This window comes from Amphiprion ocellaris, chromosome 19, assembly GCF_022539595.1.
Source record: "Amphiprion ocellaris isolate individual 3 ecotype Okinawa chromosome 19, ASM2253959v1, whole genome shotgun sequence".
Lineage (NCBI taxonomy): Eukaryota > Metazoa > Chordata > Actinopteri > Pomacentridae > Amphiprion > Amphiprion ocellaris.
This window is the reverse complement of record NC_072784.1, coordinates 6675888-6696265: the sequence shown is the minus strand read 5'-3', so window position 1 is coordinate 6696265 and position 20378 is coordinate 6675888. Positions and strand designations below refer to the sequence as shown.

The 20378-nt window shown below is 39.6% G+C and overlaps 1 protein-coding gene across 2 annotated transcripts in view; it reads left to right on the top strand.

The window, feature by feature from the left end:
• The first annotated feature begins 5633 nt into the window (after positions 1-5633).
• LOC111585893 (uncharacterized) overlaps positions 5634-20378 on the top strand; it is a 21865-nt gene continuing 7120 nt past the window's right edge. The window contains exons 1-12 of one of the 2 annotated variants that reach the window (XM_055005465.1): positions 5634-5827; positions 8606-8991; positions 11138-11293; positions 11396-11514; positions 12232-12403; positions 12512-12630; positions 12967-14647; positions 16188-16298; positions 16532-16707; positions 16924-17015; positions 19788-19918; positions 20092-20272. In XM_055005465.1, the coding sequence (XP_054861440.1) occupies positions 8787-8991; positions 11138-11293; positions 11396-11514; positions 12232-12403; positions 12512-12630; positions 12967-14647; positions 16188-16298; positions 16532-16707; positions 16924-17015; positions 19788-19918; positions 20092-20272 (3143 nt within the window). In that variant the 5' untranslated portion in view covers positions 5634-5827; positions 8606-8786. Of the gene's footprint in view, positions 5828-8392; positions 8992-11137; positions 11294-11395; positions 11515-12231; positions 12404-12511; positions 12631-12966; positions 14648-16187; positions 16299-16531; positions 16708-16923; positions 17016-19787; positions 19919-20091; positions 20273-20378 lie in introns of those variants that run through there. The other variant, XM_023295526.3, reaches the window with a different exon arrangement.

The window sequence follows — 20378 nt, the reverse complement described above, 5'->3', positions numbered from 1 at the left end:
GATGAACTGAGGAGATAAGGCTTGCAGTCAGAAACTTCTTTTAAATCAATTCTGAAAATCAGCTTTTATAGACTTGCTTTAATGTGACGTTTACTTTTAGCTTTAATTAGCTTAAGTGTTCTGTTCTATATTACGTCCTGTTTATTTTATGTTCTCTCTTGTTTTATTTTCATTTTAGCTGCCTAGTTCCATGTTGTGACGTCGTCTTTAATTTTTTTAGATTTCTAACTTTTAACCTTCAATTTAGTTTAATTTTTAAACTGCCTAGTTGCTTTGTTTGACATGCGAGCTAATCTAGCTAATTATTCATTAAGTTATTATCATTTGCTCTGCCTTGACTCCTTTTGTCCTGCTTGATTGTCTGTGTTTGCATGTTTTGACTGTCAAAGCACCTTGTGAATGCTGTTCTTAAGGATAAATAGTTATCATTATATTATTATTATACCTGAAGTCTACATAAAGTGAATCAGACTAGTTGAGATCTAGGCACTTTAAAGTAGAGAATGGGGTAGTGGTTAAGTTTCTGGACTACTAATCAGAAGGTCAGAGGTTCAAACCCCGATGAGCCCTTGAGCAAGGCCCTTCTTACCCCTTCCTGCTCCTGGGCCGCTGTACTATCGCTGACCCTGCGCTCTGACCCTGATTGGGATATGCAAAAAGCAACATGTCATAGTACTGTAATGTATTTGTGACAAATAAGGGCAAATTAAAATTAATTACAATAAAATGTAGAAAATGAAAGCAGTTGGAATGTCAAAGACTGTACATCAAGATAGATGAACCCTGTGTGACATCATACGTAGGTTTTCCAAACAGAGATTTTAAAACCCAGTGTGACAGTCCCTTACTCCTCCTGTGTGAATGGCAGCTCTGCTCATTTCTGGATCAGAGGTGGTATGTGACTAGAGCTAAACTGGGTCATGGACTGTTGTACAGCAACACCTACCTGTCACTCAGTACGGCCACACCCTTAATTAAGCTTAACTTTAAGCAATAATACAACAATTTAAAAAGGTGAATTATATAAAAAGTTCTCTGCCTCATCTGGGAAAGAAGGCCTAACTCCTATTTCAGGGCATAATTGCACACTGTAGAGTCTTCTATCTCTGTCCACAAAAACTTAAATGCCTGAAGCAATTAGTAAAAAGGAGGAGAAAGCTTTGAGCTGATGTGCTGTTGCTCATTAATACGTCTGCCCACACATCAGATGATAGAAGCAGTCAACTGTGGCTTTAAACTGCTGCCCCATGCTCCTTGCTCACCTGTTCTAGCATCATATGACTTACATCTGTATCCCAAACTGAAATCCCACTTGCATGGTCACCGTTTTCAAAGTAATGATGAAATCATCAACGCAGTCCAGGAGGATCTGGAGGCTCAAAGTGTGAGCTAAGATAGCAATGCTTGAACATCAGTGGACCAAGTGAAGCTAAAGTAGACTGCAAAGGGGAAAAAAGGTAAAACAATCTTTCTCCTGTTTTTTGGTAAGGCTAAAGTAAAAAATCACCCATCATGGAGTTGTCATGAATTGAAACATTAGACCAACAAGACCAAAACTTTTTATTGTAGCAGGCTGTAAACTTGAGAACTGATTCGATTCTGGGGCCAGTGTCAGATATTTTTGTCGTTTTAGCAATAGCTTCACTTTTCAGGTAAAACCACTGATTGCAGCTCAATCGGAAAAAAGAGACAGTAGGTGTCAGTGGTTCAGCAAAGGGAGAAAGTAATTAAAATAGTAAGTGAAATAGTTCTCATGTGTCCTGTGTAGGCAGTTGAAATGTCAGCAGGTGTACAGAAGATAAACTTTACTTAAAATGTAGTTGAATTTCCCTCGGGATTCATAAGTATCTATATATAAAACTCTGATCTCCCTGATCAGCTGTGAATGAAATCTCCAGTAAAAAATAACAGACAGTTGGAATCTGACAACATCTTGATAATTAATACCAGAAAATGAAGATGTCATGCAGGAGAGTCAGAAGCATAAGTAGATAAGACAGACTGAATTACTCTGGGCGTTGCCTGGGAGACTAAAGTCACTTGTTTGCTTCTGCTCAGTGTAAAACTATGGCAACATACCAACAAAAGTGTGAGTCAAAGGAAAGCAGCATACCCGGTCAGTATCATGCCAGACTCTCTCAGCCTCAGGTGTGAGCCATGAGGATAATAACAGGCCTCAGAAATAACTCACCCACCAATACTGACCGCCGAGGGAAGCTCAGCCTGCTGGGGTTTAAAGCGAGGCTACTTGTGGGGCAGCGCTCTGGTGGGGTCATGAGGTTAAACCATAGACTCTATGGGTTAAACGCACACGTACGTGCACATATTCACACAAAAGCAAAAACATCTTACTTATGAATGAGAAGGAATATTAACAGAAGGCTGAAAAGAATGAGAATTCATTCATTCATCTGAAGCAGGCTGTATTTCAGGTGCCACACCTTTGTTGTGATGCTTCATGTTCCACCTAAATCCCTATGGGAAAGAATTTCAGTCCGTTGAAATCCTGCAATTCAGGATTGGAATGCAATTGCCTAACCTCCTCCAAATCTACACTACATCTGAGATATCTTGTTGAAATTTCACAACGAACACAATCAGATGAGCTGATGCGTATCTCCCTGGATGCATGTAACCCCATCAGAACCTTGTACAATGTGACACAGTGATGCATCTGCAACTATTTGTAATCTGACAGTGATGTGGAGTGTACAAAACCACCAAAGGCACAGACTGTGAAAAAGGCAGAGCTGAGAATGTAGAATGTGGTTGGACCTGCTTCTGTTCTGGGCGTGTCGACCCCACCTTGCAGCTGAGGTAAGCTTTGCTTGTCCATGTACTGTTCGGTGTGATATGCCACTCCCTTCAGCCTCTGCAGCTCAGCACAGCTTCACAAAATCACTCACAGCTATTGAGGAAAAAGTAATGCCACTTTCTGCCACTTTAGTTATGCAAGAATCCTGCTTTTTTCGGTTCTTGATTTATTTTCGGGAGAGGAAATGCCATGAGTCATGCATCAGTCAGCTATCATTTTTCAGAATGCAAACTTAGTGAGTGTTTGACCGCAAAATCCAGCGGTAGAGTGGTAAAGTAGCAGGAGGGGGGGGGGGGCGGGGCAGGAGCTTAGCCACAACACGTTTTTGAGACCCAAACACAAGTCGACAAATCACATGCCTGCGTAACTGTTTCAGAAGACCAATAGGATGTGTTGCTCTGCAGTCAGCCCTTTGTCATGCTGCCACTGTGTATCAGTACTGGAAAAACCAGAGTCATAAAGGATCACTCGGAACAGTTGTGATATTGTGTGATCTGCCAAGTGTTGTATGCACAAGTATTAATGAAGATGCCTTGCAAAGCTTTCTCAAGGTTGGCTGGTTCAGGGTGGTTCTATTAGTTCACAGTTTATTTTACACTGTGGAACTGAAATCAGAGCTCAATCTGCTGTTCAGTGCACAGAAGTGAACCACATTACACTTTGACATTTAATATTGTCGAAAGTGAATTATGAGGCCCGTTAATTGAAGGTAATTTTCTCTTCAACAAGCACTCCTCTATCATTGGTGACTTGTCACATCTTTCATATTAAAGCTGGGCCTTGCATTCTTAATTAGCAGTTGTTTGCTACATTGGTAATGTTAATGATTTATCACTTTGACGCATGTTAAATTGTGTGGAAAAAGAGCATCGGATAAATGCCGAGACTTTGATGCAAATAGACAAACAACGGCCTACAGCGGGACGGATTGCTATTTTGGGTTGAGTAATGAGAAAATCCCTTAATTAAGGTGTTTGCGAGGAGTCTCAGAGAAGGACTATTTCAACATGAGTGTGTGAAACGCAGCCAGCCAAGCAGTGCCTACATGCCAGCAGAGTGAGCCTGACCACAGCCAAGTCACTGCTGCTTTACACAATAGTAAAGCTCTGTCTGTGGTCGACCGTCTCACTCTGCTCATTCCTTTTCCGTCTTACACAATGTCGCACCCTGCCCTGAGATTTCTAAACCCCTGTTATAAAAACAGCCCCAGAGTATATTTACAGGATTTGCGAGGGTAATGTCAATGAAATGTGCTGCGAACGTTCCTTTGAATGAGGCAGAACAAACAAAAGAGCCCAGCGTCAGTGTTGAAATTCACCTCACCCCAGGCTGTTGAGTAATTTGAAAAGTCGACCCTCGTGTGCTCGTAGTGTCAACAGGCTGGGTTTGATGATAAGTTACAGCAAAGGCATGTCTGCCAGTCAGTCGCACTCGCGTACATGTATACATCTTCATCTGGCTTCCAATGCAGTGACACATGGCCTCAGTTTCTGAGGACAAACACACACATGTGATGTTGTGCATTCATACTGCAGACTCATCAGCCTCTAAGGGAGTGACACATTCAGGAAAACACACACACACAGAATTTCCATTTCGACTCAGTAGTGAGATGATTATCAGTTTTCATTTTCCAGTAATGGCCAACTCCCTAAAGTTTGTGCCAGCTCTGAGCTTCTGATTCATTTGTGAACATATGAGCAGCAAGGCAACACTGGTCATTTGGTAAGAGAAAAACTGCATGTTCAGTTTTTATTGTTTAGTACTGATAAGCATGTTCTAAATCGGGGGTGTCAAACTCATCTCAGTTCAGGTTCCACATTCAGCCCAGTTTGATTTCAAGTGGGCCAGACCTGTAAAATCACAGCATAATAACCTACAAATAACCACAGATCCAAATGTTTCCTTTGTTTTAGTGCAAAAAAAGTGCATTCTGAAAATGTTCACATTTAAGGAATTATCTTTTTTTTTTTAACAAAACATCAAGAGCAACCTTAAATTTCTTAAGAAAAATAAGTTAAATTTCTAAAGCATTATGCTTCAGTTTATCATGTGTGCATTACAACTTTGACATCATAGAGTGTCTACAAAGGAACAAAACATTTAGTCACAGGTATCTGGAACTGAATAATATAGCATTTTACTTTATGATCAAAACGACAAAAGTCAGGCAAAAAAACAGACCAAAAACAACAAAACAAGACAAAATATTACAAAAACGAGACACAAAGCGACAAAAAACTGGACAAACGACACAAGTGAGGCAAAAAAGGCACTTTAGATATTTTTAGGATTTTTTGGGGAAGATTTTTACAAATTTTTTGAAAATATTTACAAGATTTTTTAAAAAAATTAAACTTTTCAGGGAAACTTTTAAGGAATTATTGGAATTTTCTTTCTGAAAGTTTTGCAAATTTTCATAAATTTGGGGAATTTTTCTGCTGATTTTTTGGATTTGTTTACAGACAAGGAAACAATATTTTTTGGTGCCTGTAAATGAGGACAACAGGAGGGTTAAACTTGCTCTTGTCTACTTAAGTTTGATGCTCTTCTTAACACAAGCAGTTTGTTTTATAGCTGAAATTGTTGAACACTCTTGGCTTCTTCTTGATCCATCTTCTTCCACTTATCCAGAGTTGCGGATGCAGCAGACTAAGCAGGACATTCCAGACGTCTCTCTCTCTCCAGCAAGATTTCGTAGCTCCTCCTGGAGGATCCTGAAGTGTGTTCAGCCAGCTGGCCAGCAAAAAGTAAGGTACCCAGGAGAAATCCTAATCAAATACCCAAACTCCCTCAGCTGGTTCTGTTTGGCACCAAGGCCCTGCAGGGAGAGGCGTTGGGGCTGGAAGAGAAGAAGAGAAGAGAAGAGAAGAGAAGAGAAGAGAAGAGAAGAGAAGAGAAGAGAAGAGAAGAGAAGAGAAGAGAAGAGAAGAGAAGAGAAGAGAAGAGAAGAGAAGAGAAGAGAAGAGAAGAGAAGAGAAGAGAAGAGAAGAGAAGAGGCTCTTTAACTCGGTACAATGCAAACAATCACGTAGGCGGTAAACAGACAGAGGTAAACTTTAAGTGAAGGCGCAATTAAAATCAAATGAAGGCATCAAAGGATATGCTAAACGTGCAGCTAAGAGAATTTCTCTGGAAGCATTTGCATGTGCCCTGCTGGCTGCCTGCCTGCCTGCCACAGGTTTGAATTCAAATGAGACAGTTCTGAAGCAGACATGCTGGATGTATTGTACAGTAGATGTGAGCTGCACAGCACTTTCCAAGGCTACGGCGCAACTTCCAGCGGGGAGAATGATTGTGTGCGGTGCCCTAGCCACCGTTTACATCCAATAAAAAAAGAATTCCTCATATTTAGTCGAGCCAACCCGTTTCCATGGTTACTGGCCGGGGGTTTTCATTCTTGATTCACTTCCTCACCCTGGGCGCTCTTTTTGCTTTCTTTTTTTCCCCCCTCCTTTTTGCTCCTAAGGCTGCGTCTAACTCCAGCTTCTCCTCACGTGATTTCTCCTCTACTTTGGGAAGATTTCTGCTCCTCCTGTTTCCTGCTCAGTGCCACCCCTGCGTTTATGCCGCCCACACAAAGCCTCGCTGTCTCAATGAAATCCAGACGTGCACACTGTACTCGTGCTCCGAGTCTAAGAAAACAACTCCTGGCCGTAGCTAGGCAACTCCAAATATGAGTCATCCCACCGCCGCGCCCATCATCAACCGATCACCCCCCCACCTCCCGTTCCTCTACAAACACACACCTTCAGGTCCTCTCTATGAAGAGCAGTTGTCAGTATGATTTAAAACCGTGCGGCTGCCTCGCCACACTTCGAACTTCATGTTAAAGGTGGAAGCGAAGGTGACAGAACTGTGAGAAAATTAGCAGTCAGACCTCAGCTGATAACATCTTGACCACAGTGTGATGGCATCACTAATAACAGCTTGGCAGACTCACTAACTGTCAGATGGTCGACTTGCCAGTTGTGTCCTGACTGTTTGTGGAAGTGCAGCAGTTCACAGACGATATCACAAAAACAGCCTTTGTTCGGGAATACATGGAGGCTCGGTTGTTTACTGGGCAGTTATTAGACGATCTTGTGTTCAACAGCTGGGAAAACACAGGCAGTAGAGATTTAATTTGAGAAAAGTAAAACAAAAACGAAATAGTGAGCATAAATTATGTGCAGGAGATGAATTATTCTTTGAGTGCTACATGTAGGATCGCATAGATAGATAGATAGATAGATAGATAGATAGATAGATAGATAGATAGATAGATAGATAGATAGATAGATAGATAGATAGATAGATAGATAGATAGATAGATAGACTAGTGCTGACCTCTAGTGGAAAGAGAAGTGCATTTGTTCTGAAGATGTGAATGAGTAGATTTAAAGTAGCTTTCTGTGTTATGCAATAATGACATGACAGGTCTGTTGCATTACAACTATTATATTCAGCATCACCTAAATTGTTGTGACAGACATCCGACAGTCACATTTATGAGCACTAAAATTCTTTTCTAGTTGTCTTGGGAGAAGGAGGAGACCTGTTTGAGGTCTCACAAACACATGTTGACGCCCTTTCAACAGCAGATCTGGGTTTAAATCTTGGTCAGATTATTCCTCCAGGGTTCATTTAAAATGAACATTTATGTATTTATATGTATCTACATCACATGGGTAGGTTGAGATAAAACTGACGAGATCTGCAGTAACTGCACAACCATCATGTCTGTGTCCAGCTTCAGCATCCAACAGGTCAGATTAGCAGCTGGATTCAGTTTTCCAACTTTGTTTAAATTAATTGTTAAGTCTGTCTGTGGCAGTCTTCGTCTTGTAAGCACTTCTATATTTGAGTGTTCAAAAGGAAATATTGCGCTCATATAATTACAGTTTCTTTGTCTTTGTCTAGAACTTTTTATTTGTGATGGAAGTATGGGTTGTTCATATTACAAAATGTCATATTTAGAAAATGTAAAATTAGGTAAATTGTTCTATAATGATAATAATAATTATTATTAGAGAGCATTTTACATTTTATTGTTATTATTATTATTATTATTATTATTATTATTATTATTATTATTATTATTATTATTATTATTATTTTAACATAAAATTTAGAAAATTTAAAATTAGGTAAATTGTTCTATAATGATAATAATAATAATAATAATAATAATAATTATTATTATTATTATTATTATTATTATTATTATTATTATTGTTAGAGAACATTTTACATTTTATTATTATTATTATTATTATTATTATTATTATTATTATTATTATTATTATTATTATTATTATTATTATCTATAATAACAATAACAATTATTATTATTATTATTATTATTATTATTATTATTATTATTATTCGAGAACAATGTACCTAATTTTACGTTAAAAATAATAATAAGTATTGTTTTTTTTTTTTTTTTAATTAGCGTTCCTCAAGCATCTGCCTCATAATCTGTATTTTTAAACTGCAAAATTTGTAGCAGTGGCAGCTATAATTTGCGACCTACTGAGCATGCGCCGCTTGCCTAATTAGCTCCAATTAGAGCGCAGGTGTGCTGTCAGGAAGTGTACAAAGACAGAGGAGCTGCTCGCTGCGTGCCAGTGTTTTGGTGCACACGGAGAAACTCGTATTGGCGATGCATTTAAAACAAAAAGGACACAGCTTCGGTGTTCTGCTCATTTACACCTTCACTACAATAGCTTTACCTCCAGTGGGCCGGTGTGAGCCTGCTGCTCACTCCTTCCAAACAAACCCTCATCCCGCTGTTTATAATGACAGGAGCCGCGTTTTAACCACCGCCAGCCGCAGCCGGGAGGTCAGAGAGCGGCTACAGCTCGGCTCCAGGCCCGGAGAACACGAGTCCGGAGCCCCTCCATACGCCGAGAGGAACCAGGAAAACTGGGACGAGACGACCGCTAACGGCTCTGGAGGAAGGCCCGAACAGAGACTCAAACCCAGAATGGCGCCTTCTTCAAGTGAGACGAGTTTAAGGAACCGTTTAAGGCAAACGGAGCACGAGTGGCTGTTTTCTCACCATGGCCCCCCAAATGGAAACTGCAGCAAAGGGGAAATTAAACAAGTAGTTCAAGGAAAGTTCTACGTGACTGGACAGCTTGAATCCAACAGCCGTCATCTGGGCTTCCAGTCAGATTCTGCTGTTTCAGGTAAGGAGAAGTCCTGATGATGCTTGTTTTCCATTTTGGTTGTGTGTTTAACATACTGTTGTAAATAAACATGACATTGTCCACTGGGTTTAGAGCTGGAAACGTGGGATAACTGACAAACAAAAAGCGGTGACAGAAAAGATGCCAGAAATAAGTCTAAATTCATGTAAAATATGTAAATAAAAACTACTTTGAAAATATGTATGTAAAAAAAAATGTCGCTACTGTAAATACAAAAAATGTCTGATTTTACAGTCAAACGCCATACATAATAGAAATTTTTGATGTGGATATTTACAGTTTTGGCGCGTTTTTAGTTTTTTTTTCCTTTCTAACAAAAAAATTTATTGTGGCTAATATAAATGCTAAAATTGCATAATTTACAGTCAAATGCTGTAAAACAAGGAATTATTATTGTAAATATGGCAATTTTTGATGTGGATATTATTTACAGTTTTTGGCAGTTTTTTGTTCCCCCCCCCCCCCCCCAAAAAAAAAAAAATACGACTAATATAAATACAAAATTTCCAGAATTTTACAGTCAAATGCTGTAAAAGAAGGAATTGTTTTTTATAAAAACTAGCAGTTTTTGATGTGGATGTTATTTACAGTTTTGACTTGTTTTTTTGTTTGTTTTTTTTAATAAAAAATTATTTGTGGCTAATATAATTTTTTACATTTTTGTTTTTTTGAATTTTAAATACAGGAAGCACAGCTCAATCTGAGGGCTCCAAACATGAGAAGTTCTGATACACTTTTCAGTTTTTGCTTTGTGATCTTGAATTTTTGCTGCAATATTGAATCATTTGAACATTCATTTAAAGAAACTGTGTGAGAGGTTTCTGAAAAAAAACAAACCACTATTTAGAGGACCTTTGACATCTGAAATGGGAGCCTGACTGCACACTGCTTTTTGTAAGAAGCTTAAAAGTTTGTAATCCACTTGTTTGATCTTTACCAAGTGCTTGCTTTTATTATCTATTGTGTAAAGTCTTCATCTAAAAAGTTACTAAAGCTGTCAAACACATGCAGTCGACTAGAAAGTAGAATATTTCCTCTGGAACTGTATGAAAGTATAGAATAGCGAAACATGTACCTCAAAATTTTACTTAAGTACAATGGTTGAGTCAATATACTTATTTATTTATTTTTTCACCTCTGAGTGTTGAAAGTTGTCTGTGTAGTTTGGCAGAAATGAAATAATTTTTTAAAAGCTCTAAATTTTGTATTTGACAGCTGACAGAAGGCCTTTATAATGTATTTGTGTGTGGTAGCAATCTGTACACTGTTACTTACTCAGGTATCTGTACATTTTTGATTGACATTGACATTTTGTTATCATGTTTTTAAAGATTCCTGATAAAATGTATTCATTTTAAATTGCACTACCTCTGATACAGAACCTGTCTGTGGTTTCAGCAGAATAATAATGAGATGCGGTCAGACCATTCTCCAGCACAGACATATTTATGTAGAACATAAACAAAGACATTTCCACAATGTTTTCTAATGCTATGTTTGTGTTATCGAGTTACATTACCCAGGTAAAGTCACATCATAAATAACACAGTTGTGTCTTAACCTCAATTTTTAAATTCGGATACGGATAAATACCTTGGTGCAACGGTTGTAGCTTTTAGTGTGCTATGAAAATAATGGTGACTTTAGTTACTCTAAATTTTGACACAAAGATTTCATTTTTGCTGCAATTGTATATTGTTTCCAAATACCAGTTATTGATCCACTTGATACTTAATACTCCATACTGGACATCAAAAAATAATAATAATAATCAAAAAATGATCTGATTTCTAGTTTTTATATCAGAATGAAATGTGTGTTTCAGATTTTTTATTTTTTTTGCTTTTTAAATGATCTTATTAAAAGGAAAGAGTCTTTGATTAAAACATATACTTTGTTAACTCACAGGGACTTTGATGCGTGTGGCTGACTGTTTCATTTAATTTTTTATTTTTTTGTGAGCTGCTTCCAGACTCAGTCAGATGGATTTGTTTTTCTCCAGTTTGAAGTTGCACTCAGTGATTCCTCCACTGAGACTCTCGACTGCTGCTTTACGTTCCACAAAAAAAAACCCCAACTTAGATCACCATTGCATTCTCTGAGGTGCTTTGTTTTTGTTTACCAGTCCAGGCTCGGGGAGGCCAGACGAGAGCCAGAGGTCAGCGGGTCAGCAGCTCAGTGGCGAGCTGGCAGAAGCTGCACCCTGTGGTGGAGTGTGGAGACGACGGCATGACCCTCACTGTCAGGAGACGACGAGCTGCACTACTGCTGCTGGACCGAGGTGAAGCCACACATTCTCCAGCTCCAGACTAGTTCCTCGTGGATTTCTTTCTTCATAACAGCAAAAGTTAAGGTTCTGCTTTTGCGTCTATTTGTGTTTCAGCAAATGAGTCATCGCTACCCCTGTCCCAGCTGCCACCACAGTGCGGTTACTCTGTTCAGACCACATGGAGAGACCTCAGTCTGATGGCTCCGTATGACGCCTGCTATGTCGCTCAAGAGGTGTGGGATCCTTTCAGTATGTTTTTATAACAGCTAACAATATACTATTTACTTTAACTAGCCTGGGTGTCACATTTGTGAAAGATCCAATAAACTGAGCTAATTACGCTTGCTATCGAAGACAAAATTTTTAGCCCCCCCTATGAAATTTTTGTTGTTTTTTTTCCCAAAAAGTTCCCAAGTGCTGTTAAATAGATTAAGGAATTTTAAACACAGCTTTTCCAAACATCCTAGTTGTGTTTTACTTGCTTACATTATTTTACTTTGCACACAGAAACACAATTATTTAACAAAAAACAAAAACTACCAGGGTCAAAATTATTAGTCCCCTTAAGAACTGACCTTTTTACTGAGCCAACCCACTGTTGTGTAATCTTGTGTTTTAACTTCATAATGCTCACAGCTTGTAATCAATCAATCAAGTTAAAACTAGGGGAATTTTTTTGGAAAAAAAACAAAAATTTCAAAAGTCGGCTAATAATTGTGTCTTGAACTGTACGTCCGATTTCCAATCCTGCTGAAGGATTTCTGCTTCTAATAAAGTTAAGATGAATCATGCATTTCAACTGGAGTGACTCTGTAGTCTCATGTCATCTCGAAAGGACAGACTTTTAGGGAGAAAATCTCGTTTCTTAATCAGAAGACATATGTCCTGTAATGGATGTGTTTTTTTCTGCCAGTGGCAATGAAAAATGCTCTAAAAACATGTTCATTCAGGCTGACAGCTATGTGTTGCCCCTGCTGTGGCTGGGGACTCCAGTCAAGATGTCCTGTCCAGTCTCTCAGATCACACCCCAGCCTGTTGGGCCGTCCTCGCTCTGCTGCTCCCCGTACGGCATGACTGTCAAGCTGCAGGGGCTGACTGCCACAGAGGAACCGAAGATAGATGGTAAATGTCACTTTTCTTTCTACTAACATCAGAAAACAGTCAAATGATTTTCTTTACCTCAGACTTTTAAAATCAAATATGATGGTAGTTTTTTCCATTTCACTACAGTGAGAGGAGAATGGACGTCTTTGGCGCTGCTGGTGGAGCAGTGTGGCTACACTTTGGACAAACAGGATGCAGAGATTGTAATGGGTGCTCCATTCATTACGTGTGGTATAACCGTAAAGGTAAATTTATGAAGTTGCTGTTAATAAGACTAATTTTTTTTGCTCCATTTTTAGTCACTGTGTCACTTTTTACTGGAATATGAAGTCCTGCACCTTTGTAGAAACCACAAAACAATGGCTAGCTGCAGAGAGACGTCACAAATGTTTTGTTCAGTATAAAAGTTATAGGGTTCTAAATCCTAAAAAAGAAATGACAAAAGTGAAATTTCTTTAATTTGTGTAGGTTTTCTGGTGGAATGGTACATCACACATGATTAGCTCAAGGACCACTAGAAAGTTGTCAATTGTTATTTTCTGTTAAGTCTCACTATGACAACCCTTGGTCTTTTTTTTCAGGCTGGAAAATACACACTTTCTCTTCAAATAGGAAAGAAGATCTTCACACTGGCTTGTCCTGTCTCACCCTCTGAAGAAGTCCCCATGACCCATCAGCGTCGGGTTGGCAGTCCACCTCATCTAGGATCTCTGGAGTCTTTTCTGCTGGCCCCACCTTACTACCTGGCCCCGCCTTACTATCCTCACCCTACATATGAACACAGTTTTGCCAGTCCTGTAGTCCATAATTCATACAATCGTCCTTCTCCAACATCTTTGCCTGCTGAAGCTACATTTAGTGCCCAGCCTCTCCCGCCTGTTGATTCCCAGCCCAGCTATCAGGACTACTACTCCCACCAGATTCCTCCAAGGAAGCCAGATGAACACTTCCACACTTCTCTGACTTCTAGAGATGAAATGGAGGATTCAAGTCAGTTGTATCCAGATCAAAAGCAAAATGAAGAACTTCCTCTATTAGATCTCTCCGAGAAGCACAGTGCTACTCCTCCAGGCTTTCCAGCTCAGGCTGAAGCTCCTCATGTCCAGCCTCCGAGCCATGATTTCAGTCCATACTACCACTACTACCATCACCCCAAGATCCCTCGTCCTGGCCCACCTCAAGGCCCTGGTCCAGGGTCAGAGGAGTCTTTAACGAAGTATCAAAACCGTGCATTTCCAGTGTTGCCTCCCAATATCCAACACTTTGATCCACATGCTACAAAGACTAGTTCTCATCCTTTCACCCTCCCAACAGTCCGCATAACCCCTTCCCTTAATGTACCTTACCCTCTACAGCCTTATCTATACAACTACTTCTATTACTATCCACATATTGGGATGGGAAATGTTAAACAACTGGTTGAGTCAAATCCCGACACAGCTCCAAAGATAAATTCGTCCTCTGTCCACTCACTTCCTCATTCGCCAACGCTTTCAGTCCACGACCAACGCTACGTGAATCCTTACTCACGCGAGTCAAGTGCAGATAAAACAGCTGACACTGGGAAATACAGCCCAGAATGGATCACACATACAGTTTTTCTGGATAACGATAAAAGACTCTCTGCATCTGTGAGCTCTGCAGTGCATCCTCAGGTCCCAAAGAGTCACCATCATGGACCGAACCCTGTTACAGTTCCACCGCCTGAACAACCCTCTCTCCCCTCTCCACCCTTCATCTATAATCCTGATCATTACCACCACTACTACCAAACGTATTATGACTACTATCGGATGTTTTATGGACCTGGGGGTTTGCTCGGCTCAGACAGCCATGTATCTCCAGCGTCCAAAACTCCAGACCCTCGGCTTCAAGCATTTCCCTCTCCAACCCAGCAACCATCCAATCAAGAACATCCAACCCCCACTCCAGAAACACAATCAGCAGATGATATTCAAAATGAGCTGCTCCATCCTTACTACTATTATTACCACCTCTACTACCAGCCTCAAGCGTCCAAAGACAACCAGCAGCTGGATCCTACAGGCAGCGAGGACTCTGAAAAAGCAGAATCTGAATCTCAGCATCCCTCAGACTTTGATGCCAGAATGATGGAGTGGTTTGTTCATGGCCCCGATGCAGGATATTTCAGCATCCCTCTGCCAGTGCACAGTCCTGTTCATAGCCTATATTCCCATTATATTACTCAGCAGCCTGCACATGATCCATTTCTGCCGCCTGGTGGAGAAGAAGCAGTGAGAGGTAAATGTTCATTTAAACTCATTCAAGCTCTGTTTGTTTATGTTAAAAGTTGGTTAGCTTAAAATGTTTAGACCTTTAAGTGTGTTTCTCATTTTGTCTCCTTCGAGTGAGTTTGGGTGTTTTTTCAATTCAATTCAATTCAATTTTATTTATATAGTGCCAATTACAGTCAAATCGTCTCGAGACGCTTTACAGAACCCATATGCCTGACCCCCAGAGCAAGCCAAAAGGTGACAGTGGCAAGGAAAACACCCTTTTAACAGGGAAAAAAACCTCGAGCAGAACCCGGCTCTGATGTGGGGGAACCCATCTGCTGCTGGCCGGGCGGATTGAGAGGGACAGAAGAGGTAGAGAGGTAGAGGTTTTTGGTGCAAGATAAACAGTCAAGCCCAAAGTTATCATACAAATGCCAAATTCAGACTAATAGTGAATTTATAATATATAATAGATTTCTTCTAGCTGGACATAAGTGACAAAATACAGTAAGACATTATGTTGGATATGTTAATAATACTGTACACAAACTATTTCTATGTGTGTAGTTTTTTTTTTAACATGTTGCTAAAAAGCTGTGCTCAAAATTATTCATAAATTGTCACATTTTTTTTTAAAACAATGCACCATTTTTGATGTCCCACATGGTTCTGGTAATTTCTATCAAAAAGCGTGGATAAAGCTGGTCTCCATGGATACTGAACAAGGAGAACTTTATTTCTTCAAGAAAGTCACACCAAAGCTCACCTGGACAAAGAAGAGAACTTTTGGTCGTCAGTTTTGTGGTCTGATGAGATAAATGGAGTTGTTTGGACACACTGATCTGGGTTTTACTTGAGATAAAAATAGTAGAAACATTCCACCTCAAGAACACAATCTCCACGGTCAAACATGCTGGTGTGAATGCAATGCTTTGAGGGAGTTTTTCCCAGTCGAAGGGCCAGACAACCTTGTCAAGGTAAATGGCTTCATGAGAAAAGAGACCAACATTAAGATTGTGGAGGAAAACATCAGACAGTCTGCTGAAAAACTTGTCCTTGTGCAGCTTTGGGTGTTCCAACAAGGCAGTGATGTGAAACTTACAGCCAAAGTGGTGAACAAATGGTTTAACAGAACACAGTATGAACAATTTGGAACATTGCAGCCGGAGTTCAGACCTGAATCCAGTGAGGATCTCTGGAGGCACTGGAGGCCAGAGTGATGACAAAGAAGCATTTTTAGTAAAAACAAATTGTTAAAATTTAACATTATATCTTTAACACAATGTTTTACCATATTATTTTTGTCTTCCAGCCAGAAGAAACCTAATGGTCACATTGAAATTCATCGTAAATCAGATTTTTGGCTGAATTGTGTTCATGTAATGACCTCAGATCACCACAGGGGGGCAGAAAAAGTCCTGACAAGATGAAGTTGTAGCATCTGGTTCTGGCTGTAACCAGGAACGCTTTTACTGCCTTGAATTCCTCCAGCATCTCCCACTGAGCTGAATAAATCCGTTCTGGTGGAACCATCTCTTTTCTTTTTGTTTATTCTCTGCATTCAGATCAGTTGAGGACCAACAGAGACGCTCCCTTCGCTTCACCCTGTGGCCTTGGACCTGTGTCAGATTTTGACTGCAGTAACTCTTTAGGCTGTTGTTCACAAAGTGTGAAGGGTGAGTCATTCTCTGAAGAAAATCTTGTGAACACTTGTCTGACACGCATAAATTGTCCATGTGGAAAATCTGAAATCGAAAGACTGATAGACAGAAGAAGCTTAGACCCCGAAGTTTGTGATCACAGTCTGCTGTAAATATTTAAGCTTGATTTTAATTGTTTCTATTTTACAGTGACTTAAATGACAGCATCATAATTTAGGAATTATTTTCGTGTGTGTCTGAGCCAACAGACTGTGCTGTGGGGCAGTATTTTGTGTTTGCGGTGCCTGACTCTGTGCTGGAGCCCTCAGTGGTCCCTCCTGCCCAGTCCTCTGAGGACACTAATGTGTCCTGCAGGCTGCAGAGGCTGACCCCTGACCTCGACATCTACATCGTGCCCCAGGATGGCTGTGGAGTAAACAAACATGTAAGGCACACTTCTATTTCTATCACATAATGCAGATCCCAAAACCTCAGGCTGCTGTAACAGTGCTTCATGAAGGTTATTAAACTGTAATGCAGCTAAATACAAAAACATTTTGCGTTTGACTGATCTTACTATTGTACACATGCATCAAATTAGTGCTTTGTGAAGTCATGTGAACCATTTTTGCCATCGTCTATGAATATCTATCTTTGTTAGATGTTTGGTGAGACAGCGCTTCATCTTTTGGAAGTCCATGGTATCCATTCTTACCCAGACAGCAATTCTGCACATGAGAACTCACCTGTCAGGTATACGTCATTGCTGTTTACATTAAGCTTCTGTTTTTACCGCTGTATTATTGACTTTATTTCAGCAGTGCGTCTTGTGTTACTATTTCTGCGGCCGTGGTGTTTGCTAGATCTCATACAGCTATAAAATCAGACATTTGCATTGCAAACAACCATGTAGCATCTTTCCATTGGTAAACTTTAGGAGTTAGACTATGCAGTGGCTTTTCTAAATGCCCCGGGTCGATTGCTCAGCCTCCACTGTTGCAGATTCAGGCTTTCTCAGTGTCTTTGTTGGACAAAGATACTGAGTTGTGAAGATGTTAACATTCAAACTCTGTTCTCTAGAGAGGGGAGAGAGTTCTACCTAAAATACAATTTAAAAACTTGAATCATTAATATTTCGCTATTTTATTTAATTACATAATTTAATGTTATCCACATCACCAACTATAAGATACTTGTATAACTAAGATATTTGTCAGATACCTGATCAGAAAAATACAGCAACTTAAATTCAAAAGGTCACATAGCTCATTGTTATTTCTGTATGTCATATCGATCCTTTCCATGAACTGGAGAGTCAATATTTCTATCGAGTACTTGACTTAAAACGGAAAAAAGTCGCCACATGAGTAAAATGCAGGTTTAATAATCACCTGCAAATGTATTCTTGCATAGAGAGGCAACAAAACTATTTGCACAGCAGTCGTTAACGTTGGTGTAAGTTATGTTCTCATGAATATGAAGGTTAAAAGTAAACAGAAAATACAAAATGTCAAATTAACAGCATGAGATGACATAGTTTGTTACATTATGATAGCAGTGGTGGAAAAATGAATTTGTAGTAGTAGTGAAGCTACATTTAGAATGCGGAATTTGAATCATACTGCTAACAGAAAACGTCCCACACATAGGTGATTTTAACAGCTTGTATCGACACATAAACAGGAAGGTGCCGTCTGTTGCTGTGATCTCCACAAAGCGCTCCAGGATGCTTTCTCTTCAAGCGCTCGTGCAGCAGCTGTGCTCGTGCGATCAACCCGTTCCAGTTTGCAGTGCTTACAGAGCATTGCATTGTTGGCTCTCTGTCAAACACTCTCCCACACTTTAGAGAATAGTGGGAGAGGTTTTTATATGTAGCTTGAGGGAAATCCATTGTTTGATCTGTCGTCGTCAGTAATTTATTTCTCACCCGCAGTGTAGTGGAAGCCATTGCTGGAACAAGTACTTGCTAATCATGGTCAGGAATCAGTGAGGGATAATTGTCTGCTCATGTTTTAAGATTGTGTTTTTGTTTATGTAGACTGTTTTGATGTCAGAACTATTATCTAAGCTTTGAATTGATTGCATTGCTGGGAGGTGGAGTTAACTGGCTGATTACCTTTATTTTCCCAATGAAAATTTGAAACGACTGCTAGTATTATTTTAACAGATATTAACAGAATATAACAATATAAATATTAGGGGGAACTTAGAACTGTATGAATGCTAAATTCACACCCAGTAGAAATATACAAGTGCTCATGTGTTAATTTTAAGAATGAGAGATGAAAAAGAGCAGTAAATTAGCCTTAAAGTCATGCCATCAGTCGGGACATTCACCCACAGTTGTTTAACCCTCGTGTCGTCCTGCAGGTCAAATTGACCCATTTTAAAGTTTGAAAATGTGGGGAAAAAAATATTTTCACAGTGAAACTTCTGTCCACATTTTCAGCATTTTTGAAACATTTTTTGGTGGAAACAAAGAAATGTTAAACATGTTTCTTAAGAACATTCACAAAAAAATCAACCAAAATCCAGCGAATTTTGCTGGATTTTGGTTGAATATTTCTGTGAATGTTCTTAAAGAAAATATCAGAAGTTTTACTGATATATATGTAATCATTTTAGATATTTTTAGGATTTTTTGGAAGATTTTTACTCATTTTTTGAAAATATTTACAATATTTTCTTGCCAAATTTCGGGGATTTTTTTAAAGTAAAACTTTTAAGGAATTATTGGAATTTTCTTCCTGAAGTTTTTGCAAATTTTCAGAAATTTGGGGAATTTTTTTTGCTGATTTTTTTTGGATTTTTTTCGGATGAGGAAACAGTATCTTTTGGTGCCTGTAAATGAAGACAACAGGAGGGTTAAAGCAGACGCACACAAAACACCACCAGAGACACACAGACACCTCCACCTGCAGTGATGAGGATGAGCTGCAGTACTAATCACTATACTGTTGAACTTCACCTTCCCTGCAACAGTTTGATGTCAGATGTGTTTCTGTGCTCCACTGTTTCATATAACTTAGTTGTTGTCTAGCGTAAGCTAAACTTAAGCCCTTAACGGTCTTGCTCCACTTTATTTATCCGAGCTTTTAATTTTAAAGGACCAAAAAAGAGCTCTGACATCATCCAATCAGCGGCTGCTTGAAGTATCCAGGTCTAAATTTAAACTTTGGGACGTTCTCTATAGCTGCACCTAGGCTCTGGAACAAGCTTCACCCCGACATGTGCACCATCACTGACCTACGTCTATTTAAATCAAAACATTCCTGTTTAAAATGGCATTTAACTCCTAACAGCATGGTGACATTTTATTACTTTTATTCCTTTATGTATATTTTTAGTGCTGTTTTTTTGCTGTTTATTTTATTGTTTTATTGTATATTTTCCTGCTGTCACTGTCTTAAGTTACTGTACTGTTTTTAAGTTATTCTCTTGTTTTCACTTTGAAGCGCTTTGGTCACCCTTTGGGCTGTTGTAAAGGGCTATAGAAATAAACTGACTGATTGTCTCTATGTTCAGGTTGATGGTGGGATGTAGTTCCTCTGCTGGTTCTCCAGGTGAAGTGTGGTTCCATGTGATGAATCAGCCTACTCTGCCTCCCGTTCAGCCAACACCAGCCACTGTCACTGTGCAGCTGAGAATTGCCACAGGTGATGCTTTTTCTTTAAATGTCACATCACTCATGGCTCTTGAGCCTCTTGACATTTTCACCTGGTGTTCAAAATCACCACACTGATGTCTGAAGTTGATGTCTGAGTAACAATTGAACTTTACCGACTAGGCTGAGCCTTTTCTTTCCTGTTCTAATATTCTTTTCTTGTAGATGCGTCCTTCGCCAGCTTCCACCCTGAGGCTCACCTTCCTCTCAGCCGAATGCAAGGCAGACCGTTGTTTCTGGAGGTGAGCCTGCTGGAGTCCCCACATCCAAACCAGGTGCTGCTGGTCCACTCCTGCCTGGCTTACACTCAAGTTCCATATGCTAGTTGGATCCCTGTTTATGATAGGTAAGTTTATACCAGGATTTAAAAAGGAAATTGTCGTGACCATGATTAATGTCATTTTGCTGTTTACTTAGTAAGCTGGTTGTTACGCCCGGCCTAGAGGTTACAA